A 22667-nucleotide genomic window follows, 5' to 3' on the forward strand; every position below is an offset into this window, starting at 1 on the left:
CACTTGCACAGCCTAGGACAGAGGCTGGAGGAACTTTCCTCCTGGCCTGGCCCAACTCATCCTTTCTAGGTGTCCGTTCTCATCCTGTGGGGTCTCTCATCGGGACGCAATGGCCTCTGCAGCCCCAGGCTGGGGTCTGACCCATCAGCTTTTGACCTGGCTGCACAAGGGTTAGGGGTGGGGTGGTGGCGGCGGAAGCAGCAGGGGAGGCGCTGGGGGTCTGCTGTGAGCGCCGAAGGGGTCTGGAGGGGGGTGGCACACTGCAGTTTTGCCTAGGGTGGCAGACTGTTTTGAGCAGCCTCTGTTTTCACCTCAACCAAACAGTCTCACCACAGTCTCAAAATAGTCTCCCTGCTAACTTGCACTCTCACTCTGACAGTCACCTCTTAATAGTAGCAGACACATTGGATACATCCCCTGGGAGATGCATAGGAAACACAGAGCTGGGAGTTTTGTAAGCGGCAAGGAGCTATCATTTTTTCTTCTTACAGCTGCAACTGACAGTGCACTAATTTGACAGGTAAATACCTGGCTATTAAAGAAGTAAATTTAGAAGTGTGAATTTGGGGTATTCACAATATCTCATATTTAATACTCTTTTAAAACAAAATGTTGCTCTGATTTTAGGAAAGAGGTTATTTTTCTAGGACATATTTTTAATTGAAAGTTACTGATCCTTGAGATTGAGTTTTGATTTCTCAGTTCATATGGATGTTCATTAAGTATTATCCCCCAACGTGGTTCTAGAGACCAGAACAGAGGAAGGAACGAATAAAATAAGATATAGCTCGAATCCTACCAGCCCTTGTTTATTTTCTCTTATCTGAGAGCCAACATTGCTTCATTGCAGAAAAGCCACACTGGCCTGGTAAATTTGCATTTCAGATACATTACATTGCAGTGTTCAGTGATGACCAGAACCCCTTATTCCATCTGCCTGACTAAAAAAGATATTTTAACCATTATTGCTTTGGCTGCAACTAAGTCTGAAGCCTTTGCCCAGCTTAACTGAATGTTGTTATTCATTAGACAAGGTGGGTGACGTAATAGGTTTTATTGGGCCAATTTCTGTTGGGGAGAGAGACAAGCTTTCAAGCTACACTGAACTTTTCTTCAGGTGTTGGAAAAGTATTGAGAGTGTTACGGGTAAACACAGGATCGAACAAATAGTTTAGCAAAAGTGATTAGCACATATTCTAAAGGGATCATTCAAGTTGAAGTTGCCCATTAACACCCCTGTAGTCATAGGACAAAAAGCGGGGAGGCGGGGGTTAGTGGATTACAGATTGTTGTAATAAGCCATAAATCCAGGGTCTTTATTAAAACCATGATTTTTAGTGTCTAACAAAGTTATGAATTTAAGCTCCCAGCCTCATCTTTTAATGGTGTTGTGCAGCTTTCTTATAAGGATGAGGACTGATAGGTCAGATATAGAGTGATAGCTTTATGAAAAGTGTTCACCCAGAGGTGATAGGGTGTTTTGGTTTTTTTATCATTTTCATGTGTGAGTTCATTTGAGAGCATAGTGATTGTCTGGTTTCACCCACATAGGGGCTAATGGGGCATTTAGTGCACTGGATGAGGAACACCACACGTTGTGATAGGTATATGTAGGACCCATGGGTCTTTACAGGTGTGTTGTGGAGGGTGTTGATCATTGTAGCAGTGGAGATATGTCTGCAGGCTTTGCATCTGTTATTCTGGCATAGTCTGGTGCTGCTTTGAGTTGGTGTGCCCTGGTCTGTGGGGAGCTTACTTCTGATGATGAGCTTGGAGAGGTTGGGGGATTGTTTGAAGGCTCGAAGAGGTGGGGTTCATGAAAGATTTCTTTCAGGACAGGGTCCGCATAGAAAATGGTTTGTAGTAGTTTGATGATTCCTCATATGGGTCCCAGTGCGGGATGGGAGATGACAACTGTGGGTGTGCAGGCAGAAGAGGTTTTATTTCTGTATTGAAGCAATTCTCTTGGGGTATTTGGGTGGCCAGTTCCATGATGCAATCTACTTCTCTGGTGAAGTGTCCTTGTTTGACAAAGGCAGTTTTGTGAGTGTTAAGGTGTATATCCTTGCAGCATGTTCTGTGGTATCTGAGTGTGTGGCTATAGATAACAGATTTCTTGTGGCGGTTATTGAAGTTATGAAGGTAGGTGTGGTGATCCATGGGTTTCTTATATATAGTTGTCTGAAGGGTTCCACTGTTGAAGCTGGTTGTGGTGTCCAGGAAGTTGATGCTAGTGTGGGAGTGTTCCAGAGAGAGTTTAATGGACAGGTTGGGGATGTGGAAGTTGTGGTGGAAAACTTTGTGGGAGTTTAAGTCGTATGTTCAGAGGATGACAGTATCATTGATGTATCTCAGATATATCACTGGTTTTGTGGTGCAATTTTCCAGAATTTTTTCTTCAAGGTGGTTGGCATATTGGGGAACCATCCTAATACCCATGTCTGTTCCCATGGCTTGGATAAAGTATTTGTTGTTGAACGTAAATTTGTTATGAGTGAGAATGAAATGATGAGTTTGGTGATGTGTTTGGGGTGGAGATTTGAGGGTTGTCCATTGTCTTATAGATATTTAAGGCAGTTAGGGATGCTGTCATTGTGAGGGATGTTGGTGTATAGGGTGGTGACATTCCTGGTGGCAAAAATGGTGTTCTGAGGGAGGTTGTTAATGTTGATGCATTTGTGGAGGAAGTCAGTTGTGTCCTGGAGGAAGCAGGCCCTCTGTGTGGTAAGTGGTTTGAGAATAGTTTCTATGAATCCTGATAGTCCTTCAGTAAGAATGCCATGGCCAGATATGATGGTTCCCTTGTATGTGTATCTTGGGAAGCATGTGGCAAGTCCCTGGGCTGGGTTCATGGGGGATGAGGTTATAGAGTTATTAGGAAGGCAAGTCATAGACTAACATTCTGTATATGGTGTTTTCTTTCCCTTTCCCCTGTTTCCCCCCATATGACAGACTCTAGAATAAATGTGGGTTCAGAAAATTGTAACAGTGAAATCCTTGAATGTTTATATACTTACCTATCTATTAATACTTTAATTATGTCTGTGTCACATAAGATGACGGCATGTAAAATGTGCCTGGCACTGTAATATCTAGGTGCCATATGCAGACTTTAAACCAATCATGAATCCATCCACGAAGGACACTCCTATCAAGCCCTCTTCTGTTTAAACCACTTTTATTTAATGGAATTTGTCTTCCCTTTATTTAGCTGTGGTTTCATGACAAACATTTTTGAGCAATTCCACCACAATTGTTATTGGTGTGTGCAAAAAGGTATGGCTTGTAGCGTGACCTGAAAATGGCAACACTGGGGTGCATTCTAATCTCCACTGGTATAAAGAGTTCCATAGCTGAGGGCTTTCCATCAAGAAGCCCTGCCCCCACCTCCCAGGAGTTCCCCCCGGGCTCTTGCAGCAACAACATCCATATAGAGCCTAGATGTTTCAGTGGGAAGAGGAGATAGAGATAATCATTTAGATAGACCCTAGCCCATTAATTGCTTTAAATATTAGGACCAGGACCTTGAAGTGAATGTGAAACTGAATGGAGAGTCAATGGAGAGCACAGAATACAGATGCAATGTGCTTTGCAATTTTTCTTGCCTGGAAAGTGGGCAGCTGTGTGTTGTGCCTGATGAAGCTGTCGCATAGTTTATAAAGGCAGCCATAGGTCAAGTGTGCTGCAGTAGTCTAGCTTATAGGCAAGGAAATTGTGGATAAGAGTAGCTAGTTCCTCATCTCAAAGGGAAAAATCACAATCTCCTGGTTAGCCAAACATGGAGGATTTGGGGCTACTCAAAGCATATTAAACAAATACATCAGCTTTTGCCTTTGGTTACATCTCTGCAACTCCAATGAAGTCAATGCACTGTGAAATCAAGCACATATGTTTACCCCACAATATGCACTAGAGGCAACTGGTGTGATTCAGGAGAAAGACAGAGATACAACTTTTTTTTATTCTGTCAAAGGGACAGAAGTATTCAGCAACCCCATGGGCAGCGGGTATCATATACTGGGGGAGGCTGAGCCTCCCCAAACAGCCAGGTGTGGCCCCGCCCACATTCTGCCCACAGTCACACTCCTGATTCCCACTCTGTGGGCAGCTCTTCCCCTGTGCCATGATCCCAGCTCGGGCTGTCACTGGATCTGCACTGCTTGACCTCCCAGCGCTCTGGGGCCGGGGGTCATGGGGCTGTGCTGCCAGGCCTCTCGGCACTCCGGGGCTGGGAAGGCTGGAGCAGCGCTGCCCAGCCTCCTGGTGCTCCGGGCCAGGGGAAGGAGGCCTGAGGCCACGTTTCCCTGCCTCCTGGTGCTCCAGGGCTGGGGCCACGCTGCCTGGCCTCCCAGCACTTTGGGGCTGGAGGAGGGAGGCTGGGGCTCTAGCCTGGGGCAGAAGCCAGCGGCACAGTAGGGGGGCTCTAGGTGGGAGGGAGGTGTGGAAGGGGTGAGGCTGAAGGCTAGCTTCCCAGAGCCAGCGGTTCACCCGCCACCCGTGAGCAACCCTCTATACTGTACATTAGCTACAGTATATATACTGCCATCTGTAGAACAGGTTTGTTATTCCAAAACCCAAGCAAAAGCATTGGATTGCATTTTTGCCTAATTTGTATTCCTTAATATTTCTATTACTGCTTTATCTTCAACTACTACTTGTTACACTATACCCTAACTTTCCATTGATTTGATTGATTAATGGAGCAGTGACACTATAATGGATAACCAGAAGGAGCAGCATGGAAAGGACTAAGGAAATTTGGAAGCTATTTATAAAACAGAAAAAAAAAATCTCTGTGAGCTTTTTCATCTTGAATTCCTTCTCACAGTGCACTCCAGTTCTTAACTTTTTCACCATACACTGCTGCCTGTGTGACTTGCACCCTGAAGTCACACATTGATATTTGCATAAAGTGCATTATTTTCATGGATAACTAAATTGATATGGAGTAGAACAGTGTCCTCAAAGAACAAACCCCAGAATTACCTCTCACTGTTAAACTAAAAAAGCTAAAACCTGAGAGGTTCTAAGCATCTGCAGCCTCCACTGGATTCAGATGATTTCAGTAGTAGTTGTGACTGCTCAGCAGGTGTTCTCAACACTTGGATTAAGAACTTTAACAATCATGTAACCAAATATATGTAAGGGAAAGCGTCTGATCTCACTTATTTCATCAGTATATATCTTAAATGCAGTTTTTATCACTCTAGAATTAGGCACACAGTCAGAGAGCCATTAGGACTTAAAGCACTGCATGTTGGCAGACAGCAGATTCACACCCCTCAAATATCCTACACAACCAGTTCACATAGAAAAATGTGACTTGTTCCGTCAAAGCCAAATAGCTTTTTCCTGAGATTGTCTCTCACTGATATCATTCTGCTTCATGCACTCTGTCATCACATTCTGTTTTGTTGCTAGGGGCCTGGGCATGTCAAGCTTTTTATAAAACTGTTCACCTTCCGAGACTATGTCTGGTGCTCATAAAATCGAATTAATTGGCTCATTGATACTATAAGTCGGGTAAAATAATGTAACTTTCAGCATCTTGTGAACTAGATGGGCTCAGACCAAAATCTTAGATCCTTCATGGTTGAGTCATATTTCTAATAACAAGCCTGATCCTGTGGTCCCTACATGTACATAACTCAACACATTGAAATCAGTGGGAATTTTGCACACACAGGCACTGCAGGATTGGGCCGATGTGTTTTAACAGTAAAAGCAGTAGTATAACTCCCTCCTCACTTCCTCTCCTGAGCAAATTGCCTGTCTTGAACGAAATAATGAAGTTCCTTCTTGGGTTTGGGTCTAACATTCGTCAAGTTGACAGCCAGGAAGCATGCTAACTTCCTAAACAAATTTTGTATCATTAAATGGCATTAGGAACAAACAATCCTTGTTCAAGTTTGGCCAGGGGATACTGATGCCAAGCAAATGGCCTGCAACTCAGACAGTAAAGCGGTAACCAAGTGTACAAGGATTAAAAGTTTAAATCATTAAATTTAAAGTTTAAATCATTAAATTTTTCTGTCACCAGTAAAAAATAAATATGGGTTTCCAGGTCAAGTGGTTGTCTAGCATCATAGATATAATAATTTCTTCTTGTCTTTAGATTCTACAGCCATTACTCCTAGCTCTCTTCCTTTACTCCTCAAGATAGCAATCTTCATAACCACACACCCCTCCTTTTCTTGACAGCATTCCCCAATCTCTTTTTCAATCTCCCTCATCCAATATCTCTTTACAGTGGTCAGTGTATATCCGTGCTGCCGTCCGCAAAGAAAAAGGCCTGCCGATCCTGGTGGAGCTACTTCGAATAGACAATGATCGGGTGGTATGTGCAGTTGCTACAGCTTTACGAAACATGGCCTTAGATGTCAGAAATAAGGAGCTAATAGGTATGTTCTTTCTAAACAATCTACATATTTTCTTTATGTTTTTTACATTTTATAGCTGGATGAAGAAGGTGAAAACAATGCTCTCCTTGTGTTTTGAACAGAATTTCTTGACCTCTTTCTTTTAACGTATCATATTCAAATTTGTGTGTGATAGCTCAGTGCTATATTGTACGAATCGTTTTTTAATTCATCTGACAACACATTACCAAAATATTGTTTAGTGATTCAATTGCACTGTAATTTTTTTTAGGCTGAAAGCAATGTCATTTGTATCACAAACACTTAGGAACTGCCACAGTGAGTGAATAAAATCAAAGTAACATTAATTTTCCATCATCCCTATGCTAAGTACCATTCGTAGCAGTTATCACTGTAGCACTTCCATCTTCCAGATGGAGGATCCAGGCAAGGGCTACTACTTCAGATCCCATGATTATTTAGTACACCTTATACAGGGGATTACAATACAGAAGCCTCAACACAAGGAATTCATGGAGAGTTCCAGGAATTCATTGGACAGAGGGGTACTTTCAAACGTGCCTTAATTCATGAGTTCATGTGCAGCTAAGGAGGGTAACTCACTCACCTAAAATATGGTCTTAAATCTCCAATTGGGTGACAGTCAAATTTTTGTTTTTAACTTAAATTCACCCGAACATTGTACATTTAGACCTTACAAGACATGACATTTTTATCTAGATGTTCCATCTATGCACAACAGAATAGCGGTCGAAATATCCATACTGGAACTAAATTATCACAATTCTCTTACTTCCTGTGTAGATTAAGAGTTATTTTTTATTTATTTTTGCTGATTCATTAATTCTTAATTACACTCCCCCAAATATTGGAGCGTATAGGCTGCTTCTCCTTACCTCCCCTCCACTTTTAATCACATAATCATACAAGAGATGCTTTGACCTATGTCCCTTCTATTACTTGTATTACAATACTATGAGGCACTAACCAAGACTGTGGCCTCATCACACTAGGTGCTATACAGGCATATGGTATGAGAAAGTCTCTGCCCCGAAAGAGCTTACAGTCTAAACACAACAAAGGGTGGGAGGGAAAATAGCACTGAAATGACTTGCCCATTGTCACAGCTAGTTTACGGCAGAGTCAGGGATACAACCCAAATCTCCTGACATTCAGCTTACTGCCCGCTCTACTAGACCACGCTGCTGGTGTAGTTTCACCCTTATGTTGTTCTTGAACAAATTGATGTGAAAGTTGGCTTTGGATAATTCATTGGGTCCTCTGCTTGCAGCATGTAAGTTACTGACTACTCTTTCTTGTTTATTCACTGTTTATTGACTTCCAATAATTTTCTAAAAAAAGAAATTAGAGCTGGAAAAATGTATTAGTCCATCTAATCTGAGCAGCTAGCAGACCATTTTGTAATAGAGAGATCTTTCTCCCATGGACCCACCTCATAATCACTAATATCTCTTTAAAGACTGGATTGTCAAACTACTTTACTCCATGGACCACCACAAAGAGTTTTGTAGAGCCCTGTTAATTCACAGTCCATTGGCAACCACTGCTGTAGTCCATTAGTGTAGAATTGTTCCCTACAATATTCTGGGCAGTTCTTTCTGTTCTTCTCCATAGATGACTGTCATCACAAAAAAACCATGCCTTTACATATAATTTTAGGAAGGAGTGGCCTCCCTCCTTAACAGCAGTTAACATCGGTTCATTTGCTAGCCCACTTCTCTTGTTGCATTTTCTATTTTTTCATTTTTAATTTAAATGTTTGTTTCTTTTCCAAATCTGAAAACTCCACTTAAAACAATAACATTTCGTATGTGTAAATGGTGTTGTTTTTAAATGAGAAATTCCAAATGCAAACATATTTATAAAATATGGCTAATAAGACACTACTTGCATCAGCTTCGCGTTTGAATGGTTTCCAGAATTCTTGGAGCAAAATCTTGCACAAACAAATGAAACTCTGTATACAAAAGAAAAAAAGGCAATTGAAAATTATTACCTAAGGAAAGGATTTTATAAACCAAACAGGATGGATGCTTGAAGTTAAGATATTTATGGAAAATCAGAGTGATTCTGGGAAATTGCAATTAGTTAGTTAGTGAGTTGAATCATATTTTTCCTAGAGGCATGGTAGGAATATTACACTACTTGAGAAATGTAAATTTGCCAATATGACAGGAAAGTTATTAAGATAATGCCTGTAGCACTTTTGGCTGTGATCTATACATCTTGTATTTGTTATTTATTTATTTATTTGTTTGTTTGTTGATTGGGTTTTTTGGTGCTGCTCATCATCATACAATCTGAAAGCTTAAGCATAAAGCTTAATGAAGTTATCCTTTCAGCACCTTTGCTAAGTACAGGCGTGGAATTAACTCCATTTTACAGATGTGGACTTGAGGGACAGAAAGATAAAGGTCCATATTTTCAAAAGTGGTTGCTATTTTGTGTGCATCAGTTTCTGAATACCAACTATGACATCTTTGTTCTGATTTTCAGAGACACTGAACATCCGCAGTTCCAAATGAAGTCAGCTCATGTTTGGGTGCTCAGCAGTTTTGAATATGAGGCCCAATGTATGTTGCGTTGGGGACACAAAATATAGGGCCATTTTTGAAAATGTTTGGTCCAAGTTTCTTGGTCAAGGTCACATACGATGTCTGCAGCATCGCTGGGACCAAAACTTGGATCTTCTGAGTCCTAGTGTAGTGCCTTAACTCTAAGACCATCTTTCCTCTTTCTCATAAAGTATGCTGTTTGGACATGGTCAGTTTAGTACTTTGATAGGCAACTTCCTAGGAAATCACAGAATATCAGGGTTGGAAGGGACCTCAGGAGGTCATCCAGTTCAACCCCCTGCTCAAAGCAGGACCAATACCCAATTTATGCCCCAGATCCCAAATGGCCCCCCCTCAAGGATTGAACTCACAACCCTGGGTTTAGCAGGCCAATGCTCAAACCACTGAGCTATGCCTCCCCCCAAGTGCTTCATGAAGTGGTGCTGATGCATTCCTGTGTCGGCAAAAAGTAGTAGCATGTATTTATTCCTCAGTCTCAGTGAGTCAGTACTGACCCAGAATGGTGTTACAGTGTAATACCGAGATAAAGATGCCCCTTATCTCTATACTGGACTGAAACAAAACCCTGGATTGACAGCCTTCAGATTTTGGGGCTGGAGATTCAAAGTCTAGATCTGAAGCTTGTGGCTTAGGCTCAACTCTGAAAAATATAAAATGTAATATAAACAAGAATTTCAAATTTTACATAAAGTACACAGTACTGTGTTGTATGTACCGTGTACCACTGTGGTAATACAGATTCTGCATCTAAGCTGATAAGTCACTTTGAAAAGTCACCTTTACTATTCTGCAAAAACATCTATTTGTCAATTCAAATATCCCAGCAACTCTGTGTACAAAAGGGTGAATACCATGCATAACATGGAAGAATGATGGTGGTTTTTAAATTTTCAGAGAATGATTGAGCCTTTAAACATTTTATTTAAGATCTGTCTCTCTCTAATATATGCTTGCTATGACTTAATATCAGCATTTTTATATAATCTGGTACTTCTCATTTTTGCTTTTAGAACAGCAGATAAATACAATATCTCAAGTACCACATTGTGGTTGGTAGATCTTGATAGATGTTGACTTTTTAGTGGCAAAACTATATGTATACCTATCTTTATTTCTATTAGACTAAAAAGACATTCTAAAACTAAAGCCTGTCACCACCGAGCAGAGAAGCTGGCTACTAAGAGATCTAATTTTCCTTCTTGTTTTTGTTAAAATGTAACTGTGTATAAGAACATAGGATTTGCCTTATGAAAATCACAGCAACTGTCCATCATCTAGTCTGGAAACCTATTACTTCAGAGGAAGGCAAAAATAAAAATTGCTCTAGACAATTGAGCAATGCTGTATGTGTAGGGGAAAAGGCCTCCCTGCCTATAATTATTTATTATTATTATTATTAATAATAATCGTATTTCAATATTTCCCATAATGTCATAGGTGCTTTCCATAAGAAAAAGTACATAGAGATATAGACAGGTTTAAATCATATATACATTTACGTTAAAAATATATTTTTATAGCAGCAGAGATTAGCTTACCCAGAACCATGACAGACAATTATCCTTCTTTAGCATGAATAACAATAAAAATGTTGTTATTGGTGATAATGTTATTCAGCTTCTTTTTAAATCCAGCCCAAATATTTAACTCTGTGACATCTTGTTCCACTGCACAGGCTGACTACACAGGCTGTTTGAAGGAATACATCCTTTTATGATTGTTGTTGTTGTAATATTGTTTAGTTTTGAAGCCTGCATGCCTTGTTGGCTTCTGCTTACCTTCCTCCTTTCAGCATCAGTTATTTAAAAATATTTGTTACGCAGAAGCACTATGTTTCCTGCATAAAATTAAACATCTACAATACAATGTCATCTTGACAAAAAAGAAAAGGAACTAAAGACCCAAACCAAAATGTGATCCAGCAAACCCTTATTCATGCAGTGGTCCCAATGATGGGACTATACATGTGATATAAACGTTTGCAGGGCAAGGGCCTTACCTGCAACGATTCATATCTTGGTCATATGTATAATTCTTTTAATTATCCAACCTACTTTGTTGAAATTTATCAATGAAACAGGTTTTTTAAAGGATCAATGTTATTGTCAAGCTGTAACATTTCATTTATAGGAAAAATACTTTTTTCAACTTGTTTCAATAGTTGTGCACTGTGAACAGTTCTTGTAGGAAAACTGGTCTTTTAGTAATATATACTTGGAATTCTACCTCATTTGAATTTAAGAAAATGATTGCTGTGTTTGCACAAATATTGTCCTGAGTAATTCTTTCCTAGATCATTTTAAAGTGAGATGGGCCCAACTGGACACAAGATGCAATGCAGTGAAGTCTCTGGCTATACATTTTGATGCAAGTTAATGTTTATATCTGTTAATTAGTAAAGTTGTGGCCTATTAGCTGATGCCAGAGAAGTTGTAAGAGTTTGTGACAGTGGTTAGTGGCACCAGAAAAGATATTTGTTGAATTCAGAGTGTAAATGGGGACTAGTCTTACAAATTGGCTGGTTTTTTTGGTATTATTCTAAATTGGCTAGTTTTACATGGAACAGTTCTTTACTAGAGGAGTTAAATATAAAATCACATTCAAATCTCATTCATTTTCAGAAAGAAATCTTGTGATGCTATAATGTATAGGTTTAACTGTATCCTAAGAGGAAAAAAAAGAGAAATTTACTTTATCCACAATTTCTAATAGAAATGTTTTATAATTAGCATAATTCAGTCTCCTCTTGCAATTTAAAACATCACTGGTACTGTAACAGCTTAGAGCCATTGTAATAGTATGGTAGTGTAAACACCTGTGAAATATTGATGAATTATTCATAATAAAGAATCATAGAAATGTAGGGCTGGAAGGGACTTTGACAAGTCACCAAATCCAGGAGGCAGAACCAAGTAAAGCTAGACCATCCCTGACAGATGTTTGTCTAACATGTTCTTAAAACCTCCAGCGATGGGGATTCCACAACCTCCCTTGGAAGTCTATTCCAGAGCTTAACTACCCTTAAAGCTGGAAAGTTTTTCCTAATATCATATTCCTAGGCTATGACACACATGCACCCCCATAGAATATTTAATTAATCAAGTAAGTGCTGTGATCTAGTGACATCAGTTGTAAAGTGAAACCAGAGGTTGGGGTAGGACTAGACTCTAATACCAAGCACTTAGTCCGTAATAACAGATACAGTACTATTGATGTTGAAGCAAATGAGACACAGAAACACTAAAGGGCATATTCAAAGATGTTGACATTAACAGAAAGACTCTCATTGACTTCAGTGGGCTTTGTATCTAGTCCTGAAGCAGGATGATCAAACCCACTGTGTGGAGAGGGCCAAATTTTGATTATTATTCCTGACCTGAAGCTATAAAATCACGGCCATGTATTGCATTACTCTTGTCCACTGCTCATTTCCCACTTATGTCAATAGGAGATATGTACAAACACCAAGGGTCATTTATCACCCTTCTGTAACTAAACTTTTAGTCACTGATGTTACTTTTCCATTCAGCATCACTAAGTGGGGGGAAATGATGGTGGGCATTTTTATGACTTGCTATTTCTACACTTTTTAAAACTTGTCACCAGGTTGCACGCATATTTCTGAGTCATGCACAAAGTATGTGCAGTTGTGTACCTAAATTATTTTCAATTCAGACCTTTAAGTTTCATCATTGGGTTTGAAACTGAGACTTAACGTTGCGTTGAGATAAATATGGGCAGTTAACAACTCTGAAGAGTTGTTGTTTCACAGTGCTACACTGATTCACAGTTGGAAGGTTCCCTTTGCAGCCATAAGGAATAGAAATTTCTTTTTTTCAATGAAAGTTTACATTCTACAGAATGTAATGAATAGCTTGTAAGTAGCTCAATCTCTGGAATGTTAAATTGATATAAATTCACAGTGCACATGCCAGAAAACGTTAGTCATTCTCCTCATCTGTGGGTATTTGTAGAAAGTTGAGGATAGATTATACACTGCAGCTTACTGTTTAAATCAATTCTTATTGCGTTTCATTTACTATGTTTAATAATTGAGGTGCACAAAATAAATAGCACAGTGCAGAGAAGCCTGGAAAAGACAAGAAGGCTGATATAAAAGACAAAAAAAAACTGATTTAAAGAGGCATGAAAGAATCATGGATGAAAATAAGTACTTTTCCCTTATTTTCTGTGATCTCATCAATATTGATAATATTGAGAAAGAGAAAGATACTAATTCAACAATATTTAGAGGGTAAACACAAAATTATGTTTTATAGAGATTTATGATACTTTTATATCAAAGTCAGAAGTGCCTAGATTCAAATGATGACTTATTGATATAAGACAAGAATTGAGAAAAGATCAAATAAATCATACAAGTTGAAATGTTAAATAATTGCCAAGGAAATTATTTAAAGGGGAACTGTTAAATCTAGACCTACAGTATGGCCAAATGTCAGTGGGTGAAAATGCTGTCAGGAAGCTTCTAGCTCTTAACTCATAAGGTTTCATCATTCATTTTGTTGATGGCAGTTCAGCTTTTACTTAATTCTGTCCGACCTATCTCAAACACATTTCTGATGTGCAGACCTAGTTGTTGTACAGAGCTTAAAAATCTACACCCTAAGTGCATCTCTTCTGTGAAAAGTAACACTATAAAAATGTTACAATAAGGTTCAACATTTACTATCTCAGCTGTTTCTTTATCCTACAGTATATGCCCAGTTTGCAAGTAAAAGGATTGGGATTTTTGGAACTGCAGGCATGGCACATCCATCTGGGCCATGAAGGTCAAGCTGAGTTCTTTGCTTCTTATGCCTCATCACCAATTGTAAAAGTTTTCCATGCCAAATTAGGCCATCTTTTATTCTTGTACTAATCCACTGCAAAGTGTGGAACTTATTCAATTATTCTATTGAAAATACACAAGAAAGAGCAAAAGCCGGCTCATACACACTTAGTCCTATAGTCTCTGCAGGACAACAAGAGTAAAAAGTGGTAAAAACAATATTGTTGTCATTCAAGTCAGCAGAGATGATTGAATACACATACAGATCTGTGGAGTAACAGAGTGCTACTTTCATTGCTTCCTTTTAGAGTAGAGTCATAGTCTAAGAAATATATGTAAGCTAACAGTTAAATATATTTGTTAGATCAAGATGTCTCATTTTACTCACTATAGATCCTGCTTCCCAATCAGAAATTCCCTGACACTGTAATGATGGTATTCCTGACAGTGATATAATCTTGTCTGAAGCATATGTCTGTTTCTGCTAGAAATACAGAGTCCCTGTGGATCATCTGAAATGATTCTATGACAGATTATCCAGACAATAATCATCTAAAATGCTATACTCTGTACATCAGATATGTACTATAAGTTCTGCACGCAGGGGCTCGCTACCCGAGGGGCTCCGGCAGCGGGACTTGGGTGGCGCTTTAAAGGGCCCAGGGCTCCGGCTGCTGCAGAGAGCCCGGGTCCCTTTAAAGCGCCAGCCTGGGGAAGCTGGTCCAGGCCAACATGGCATACTGGCTCTTGCCGGTATGCCGTACCGGACTGTACCGGCTTACTTTCACCTCTGCCACCACTTGAATCAGGTCATCACGTGGGTGCTGGGGGTCAAGGAAATTGTGCAGAGGCACCTTCCACCTCTGGTGAGTTGAGGTAATGCATTTCTTGGGACACCTTCAGGATTCCAATTCAAAATAGCCATTGCCCCAGCACTCTCTGCCAGTTTTCAGCTGTTTTGGGGTGGAGGGATGTGAAACACCCTTTCACATCTCCCACAAACGGGAAAATTGGGAGGAAACTAGGTGGGTGGAAACTCACATTTCCAAGCCTCTGGACAGGAATCCCATATAATAGTAGGATGTGACCCTACATATGAGGTTCTGGAGTAAAGTACATTAGTAATTACGTTATGGAAGAATCTCATGGATCATCAGATAAATGTTTTCGATCACAAAAGACCCTATTTTCCAAGCATAATGAAGTTTGAACGGCGTAGCTGAATTTGGCAAAGAGCAGAGAGTTTTCACAGAAAAGTGCATCATGAGCACCAATACCACACTTGAGATTTTTTGTAAGAGGGATTTAGTGTCCTGAGTAAATTCCTACTCATTTATTTATCTTCCTGGCCCGGACTGTTACAGAGGATTATGTAAACTGTTAACAGCTGCCAAATTCCATCAAAGAAGTGGGTTTATTTCTAAGTTGGATCAAATTAATTCTGTTCTGTATACTCTTTACCTACATTATAGGGATCCTGTTAAGTTTAGACTTACTGTTGAGAACCTTGAATGAAAGGTGCTATAGAAGTGCAAAGCATCATCCTTCCAGTGCTGCAAAAAAGTCTCCCCAAACAATTTTTTTAAAAACAGCAAATTTCTTCTTTTAGCCTGGCTAAACATGGTAATGTATTTGGGCAGACTGTTACTGACCTTGCAGTAGGTCATAGTTTTGGAGAGATCTGAGCTCATATCAGCCACATTCATTGTGGGGAGCAGAGACATTGTATCATTATTATAGAGGGTGGGGGAAAACCTTCTTCAGGAAGTAATTTGAACTGCTTACTTGCAAAAGTTAATTCAGACCCTTCCTAGGGAGAACATAATTTTCTATAATTTATAATTATTTTTAGTGTTACAAGCTGTTGTTACCTGGAAAGTCACTAATGCCTCAAATACCCTTTCAACTGCAAGTGTCAAAACACACCAGTTAAAATTTTACTGAGCTATCTGTGTTGGGCCAGAAAGAAAGAATAATAGAATGTGGATGGAGAGTTTACACATTTTCTTCTTACACTTAGGCGCGCACAACATAGATTTAGATCAGGTGTACAGGAGCTCTCCAAACCTTATTCCTGGACTGATTAGAAACATGAAGTTATGTTTTAGCTTTTTGTTCTTAATTAGGGAAAGTTCTGTTGGATATCAATCCAAGCAGTCTCACCTGCAAAATCCAGTCGGTGAGACTTTCTTGGTACTCAGACACTTTGGTGATGGACAAATAGATTTCGCTAGCATTCTCAACAAGGCAATATTTAAAATTGATATATATTTCAGGGCTGTACCCAAATTGTTTCCGTGGTTGCAGGAGCTGCTGCCAATTCGGAGATGGTATTTCCACCTCAAATACAGATGTTTAATGTCACATGCCAAAGATGTCAGGAGAGGCATTGATCATGTTTAGTACAACCTCTAATATCTTAATGTAATGGGGGACTCTATTAGTCAGCCCTGCGGAGGAGGCGGGAGGAATTGAAGGGACTATAAATCTACAAACTGAATTCACCCTGGGTGAATAGCTTCAGTATTGAGTTCAACAAAGAAGGGGAGGTGAAACTTTTGGGGCCATTGATTTCTCCCCCACTCAACAACAATTTTGAGAGCGGAATTAGCCCATCTTCAATGGGGCAAGACCTTGACACACAACATTAATGCAATGGTTTTAGGCTTCCACTGTCAATGAGGGCATAAAGCCCCCAATCCCCAACCACAGTTCCCAATAACTGAAATTGGAAGAGCCCCAAATCAAGATTTTTAGCCCATCCTCCCCACTACTTCCCCCCCATAAAAAGTGCCTCAGAACCTGTTCTTCCTCCAGCTGAAGTGATGTAAAGAGTCGAGTTGTTACCACCACAGGGATTTAGTGACTCTTGTAGTGCCACATGCCCTCAACAGAAGAGAGGACAGAATTAAAATCAGGGTAGAGGTGTTACAAAGATGTGCATGAGGCCTTCCTCCCGCTCCTGCCCCCCCAACCAGCTGCACCACTCCCTGACATGACGCTTAGCTTTTTATTTTTTCCTGCAAAATTTGCCTTCTGACTGTGTCAGTCCAGTAAAATCAACCTTTTGTATGCTAATCTGAATAGGCTGTCACAATAGAAAAGCTCATTCCTCTGTTTTACAAATCTTTTTTTAACATACTACACATTTGTTATTTCTCAGTTTTAAAAAAAATCCCTGGATTTTTCATATGGTCAAACTTTTGGAGTATGTAAAGATACAAAATGTCAAACTACAGGACTGAAATAATGATCTGAGCTCACTAAGGAAACAATCAGTTTTACCATGGACCATGTTATCATATCTGCATATAGAGTGTTATACGTAAGATAATGATTTTAACACTTAACATCTCTATGGGCTCAATTAAACAAAAATAAAGAAATCTGGCTTTCCTCCTGTGGAAAAACACAGAAGCCTCAGAATCAACCTGAAAGCTTCCCACAGTCCCTATTAAACTATAATAATCTGAAGTCACTGATATGGCTTTAGAGTACTATTTATTTGTTATTAATTATTATTATTATATTACTATTATTTTATTATGTATTTGCTTATAGTAGTGGCCACAAAATGTTAGATGCTGTAAAAAAATAAAAGAAGTCACAGTCCCTGACCCACAGAGCTTACAATCTTAAATATATTGACTATATAGTGTTATTTTAATAATAATTTCTCTAAATTCAGACATGTATCCATGCAATCTAAGGAAGTATTTGTATGCAGTACTTTTGAAATTCATACTCTCTTTGTAGAAATAACATATACATAGTGTAATCTTAAAGATCAGTTTGGCCACAAGAATACAATACATTTTGGACTTATTCACTGAAGACTGACTCTTTCTGTAAAAGAAATAAAGGAAGCTAACCATAGAATAATAGAAATGTAGGGCTGGAAAGGACCTCAGGCAGTCATTTAGCCCATCCCCTCTGTGCTGAAGAGAAATTAAGTAAACGTAGATCATCCCCAATAGATATTTGTCTAAGCTGGTCTTAAAAGCCTCCAATGTTTTGGGGGAGATCCCTTCCATATTCCAAACCTGAATTTTAGACAAACTGAACACAAGACCACCAGCAAAGGTTCCATTTTGAGGATTCTGTACATACTGGAACAGGTATTTGGGGCCTCACTCTCTGGAAATAAAGAGAAGCAGGATCTCCCCCTTTATTGTAGACACTTACTGGCATAAAGTGTAGACATACTCAGTAAAGCTTAATAATTACTTACTTCAGCAGTGAATCCTAATTATGAAGAAGCTGTCAGTAACGGGGCTGCCTGAAGCGGAAAGCCATTGTCCCTTCCAGCTGCTTCTGTGTAGGTGCTAGGTGTAGTCACAGAGTAACAAAATAATGGGCAAAGTTTTGCTCTCAACTGCACTGTGCTTGGTGTATACACAAAGTGCCACAGGTTTAACTAAAAGTGTGTGTTTTACACTGATTTAGTTAAACCAATTCAAAATGCTGTGTGGACACAGACCAATTTAAATCAGGTTTATGTCAGTGTACTTTGCATTGGTAAATTTAAACTGAGATAAGTGTGTGCAAACGGGTTTGCAGCAGCACAATTAAATTTGTTTCTACACCAATTTTAATTGCACCAGTGTAGTTTCTGTGTCTGTAGAGAAGGCCTCAATATGCATTTGTAACAGAGAACAGAATTTGATCCCATATATTATGTTATTTTAGGACAGGTTTCAATGTGCTTTCAGGCCCTGTGACTTCACTGGGGATGTGTAAGAGTTCAGGGGTTCACTCAGATGGTTCCTCTTGCAGAATCAAGGCCTCCATGTGGTTGCCATTAAAAATTCAACAATTACCCACCTGTTTCTAGTAGCAGAGCAGGATATAATGCCAGTATCTCAGGTACTATCTGGTAACTACTGGCTTTTTAGTAACAGTCATTGTACTTGCAATATTTAAAGGAAGAGATGTTCTGGAATGTCTGCTTTTCAAACAATCAGCTTTCCTTCACCTTAGGGACTCTTTTTAAACCGTCAGTATTAATTTCAGCTTCCTTTGTTGTAATAGGTGTACCTAATATTAAATTAATATCAATGAGCATGGCTAGAATAATAGCTTATTACTCTGATAAGATGTATCATTCAGTTCTGTAAACAGAAATACACAAGAAAAAGAAACAACTGAGACTATTCGCCAAGAAGATGATTGCTTCACAGTAGGGGTATATAATAATAAATAATAATAAATATGTATAAGGTGCCTCATGCATGAAGGCATTTTCCTTCACTTTTTCTCCTTTATTGTAGTTGTTCTTTAAATTGGTACTCTGTGCACCATACATTTCTCCAAATTGCAAAAATGCTCCAGTATTAAATTGATGAGCAGTTTTCCAAATTTAACCTGTATAAATCTACCCAATTTTTGTTGTTTCTGAGGAATAGATAAATCATAGAATCTCAGGGTTGGAAGGGACCTCAGGAGGTCATCTAGTCCAACCCCCTGCTCAAAGCAGGACCAATCCCCAGTTTTTACCCCAGACCCCTAAGTGGCCCCCTCAAGGATTGAACTCATCAACCCTGGGTTTAGCAGGCCAATGCTCAAACCACTGAGCTATCCCTCCCCAAAAGTATATATCAATGCAGAAAACCTCATTAATTTTAAAAGTACATGGAATGCCGCATCATTACTCACAGTAAAGGAAAAACTGGTAATTGTGTGATTAATACTGCTCACATGGAACATAATGGAAGTTTTGCTCACAATGATTAAGCAACATTATTAGGGTACAAGGGTCAGGTCTCAAATACAGATGTCAATCCTAGCAACAGTTTCTCTTGGATACACAAGTTAAAACATTAAGAAGAGCTCTACTTTGAACCACTGGGGCAAGCATGAGTAAAGGAAAAGGGGAAATACAGTTTGTTTCTACCACTTAAAGATGTACGGTAACTGTATTGGTTTTGAGTGGTTTCTCCTTGTCAGCCTTGGAGGGAGGCCACTCTGCCTCCCTATGCCAGCTAGTTATCCATAGTCAATTGGGAGGGGGTTAGCAAGGTATAGTATCAGTTAATGATCTAGGGCCATGTCCCCCGGGGACAGGATCAGGTAATGAGCAGTCTGTCACGCAAGCTCTCTCGCTTGGGCACACAGCAACCACAGTCCGGCTCTAGCCCTCTGAGCAGGCAGAGCAGTTAGCAGCCTTCAACCCAGCTTCCTGGCTTGTGCAGACAGTAAACAAACATAGGCCTTCTGGCCTCAGGTGGGTAGGCTGCCTCCCCCTCCCAGGGGTGGGGTCAGCAGCAAGAGATAGGGGGACCTGGGACCACTCTACTCCACCAGCCCAGAGCCCTAGCAGTAGCAAGTGACCCTGCCAGTTGGTCAGTGGGGAACCCACTGCAACAGGCTGACTCAACCATTAGTTATACAACTGGACTAATGTCTAGTTTCCCTGAGCCACTTTCTACCCCAGCGTGGTCATAGATCTCCATTGTTAATGGCTCCTCTGTCCCTCAGGATACTCTGTGCCTGCGGACAGCAATCCCAGTGGCTCCTCTCTAGCGTTGGTCTGCCCCACGGGTTGGGTGCTGCACAGCTTGGTCCCTGGTCCAAGGTTCAGCAGAAAGGGAGGGGCATCTGCCTCTTTCTCTGGCATCCACCCAACTGAGCTGGAGGCCCTGCCTATTATACTTTCCGTCCCTCCCCTCTGCTTCCAGCGTAGAGGGTGGAGCTGGCCTGGCTCCACTCACCAGGAGGTTAGTGTGATGGGTTGGACCCTCCTTTTGGGATGCCACCTGGTATGCTGGGGTTTCACTGAGCTCCTCTTGCTCCACCTGCCTGGATTCCCCTCCCTGTTTTGCCGAATTAGGCTTTCCGGCCTCTTGCAGCACATACACACATAGATAGGGCCACACCCAGTTGTAGACACAGACTGAAGTCAGCTCTGTGTGAGAGCATTCACCCAGCACTCATGTGCACACCCCTTTTGGGGAATAAACCCAAAATACTGTCTTGCACGGTATAGAAAGCTCTGCACAATGCAAACTCAAAAATTTGCCCTCTTCCTCAATGTGAAGAGAGATATGCATGCCTCCTTGCCCCTCCCCCCATTAGAAATTGCACAAACTGAGTTTAAAAATAAACAAAACAAATTTATTAACTATAAAAGGCAGATTTTAAGTGGTAAAGGGATAGCAAACAGAACAAAGCAGATTACTAAGCAAATAAAACAAAACACGCAAACTAAGCTTGATTCACTAAAGAATGGCTACAAATAGTAATTTCTCACCTTAAAAGTTGTTTCAGGCAGATTACAGAGATTCTGCAAAGCCATCTGCATTGGCCTGCAGTCTGAAACTTCAGGTACTATTACTCACAGGCTAGACGCCCTTCCAGTCTGGGCTCAACTCTTCTGCCCTAGGTTCAGTTCTTCTCATGTGTTTCCCAGTTTCTCTTTGGACGGAGAGGCAGAGGAGAACCACGATGATGTCACTCCCCTGCCTTATATAGATTTTGTGTATGGCGGGAACCCTTTGTCTTCCAGTGGAAAAACAGTGGCATTCCAAGGCATGGGGTCCAGTACCAGGTGACTCAGGACATGTCTACACTGGCAATTTACTGCACTGCAACTTTCTCGCTCAGGGGTGTGAAAAAACACACCCCTGAGTGCAGCAAGTTGCAGCGCTGTAACGCACCAGTGTAAACAGTGCCCCTCGTTGAGGTGATTTTTTTAGAGTGCACCATGCCACGACCACACAAGGCACATTAAAACACTGCTGTGGCAGCGTGTTAGCATTGTCAGTGTAGACTAGCCCTCAGACCCATGTCTCTGCTGGGTTGTAACAGCTATTACTCGCAGGCTGTCTGATGCATCCACAGGAAGACTAAGCTCCTTCACAGTCCATTGTCTTTGCTGATGGGCCATCAGCACCATCTGGCTTTTCATTGTAGTATCTGAAGGGCTAGTTGGTGGTGACACCCAAAGAAGCACATTTGAAATACAGATACATGGCCAGTATTCCTAACTTCAGATACAGAAATGATACAGGCACACAAATCACATTCATTAAATCATAACCTTTCCAATGATCTCTTACGTGAACCATCTTGCTCAAAATATATCTCAGTTATGCCATATCCATATCATAAGCATATTTCCATAAAGAATATGGAGTGTAACAGCACAGTGGGGAGTGGTTCCTCCCAGTCAGCCTCAGAGGTAGGCCTCTCTGCCTCACAACAATAACATTTTCAAACGTACGTAGGTGATTTAGGAGCTGAATTCCCATTTTCAAAAATGACTTAGGTACCTAGGAGACTACAAAGTGCCTAAGACAGGGGTTTTCAAACTGGGGGTCGGGACCCCTCAGGGGGTCGCAAGGTTATTACATGGGGTGTCACAAGCTGTCAGCCTCCACCCTAAACCCCGCTTTGCATCTGGCATTTATAATAAAAATGTGTTTTTTAATTCATAAGGGGGGTTGCACTCAGAGGCTTACTATGTGAAAGGGGTCACCAGTACAAAAGTGTGAGAACAAGTGGCCTAAGACATTTAGGTGCTTTTCAAATGTTACTTCTAATTCTTTGTGCATGTTAAATGGGAACAAATTCTTCAACTGTTATATTCATTAAACATTTTTAGAAATTGATAGAATTTTCTATTCTCAGTCTCAAACACACCATCAAGTGAGCTGATAAAATCCTTAAGAGAGAGTTTATGGGATTAAGAGCAATATAGAACTACCAATTTAGCAATTAAAAACAAAAAGAATATTAGTTTAATAGTTTAAAGTGGCACTTAACTTAGGTATTCTGAGGATGGACACATTATAAGAGCAAAGATAGTACAGTAGACACCTGGATATGTCTAGAAGTTAAGGGCGGATGGTTGAAATTCAGAAACTACAACGCATCTGAAGCTGTCAAGTGAAGTCAGAA

At 40.3% G+C, this 22667-nt stretch overlaps 1 protein-coding gene across 1 annotated transcript in view; it reads left to right on the forward strand.

The window, feature by feature from the left end:
- CTNND2 (catenin delta 2) overlaps nt 1-22667 on the forward strand; it is an 867924-nt gene that overhangs the window by 757916 nt on the left and 87341 nt on the right. The window contains exon 10 of the mRNA XM_084621097.1: nt 6251-6401. Coding sequence (XP_084477223.1) covers nt 6251-6401 — 151 coding nt within the window. The remainder of the gene's footprint in view (nt 1-6250; nt 6402-22667) is intronic.

This window comes from Lepidochelys olivacea (assembly GCF_965140295.1).
Source record: "Lepidochelys olivacea isolate rLepOli2 genome assembly, chromosome: 2".
Taxonomy (NCBI): domain Eukaryota; kingdom Metazoa; phylum Chordata; order Testudines; family Cheloniidae; genus Lepidochelys; species Lepidochelys olivacea.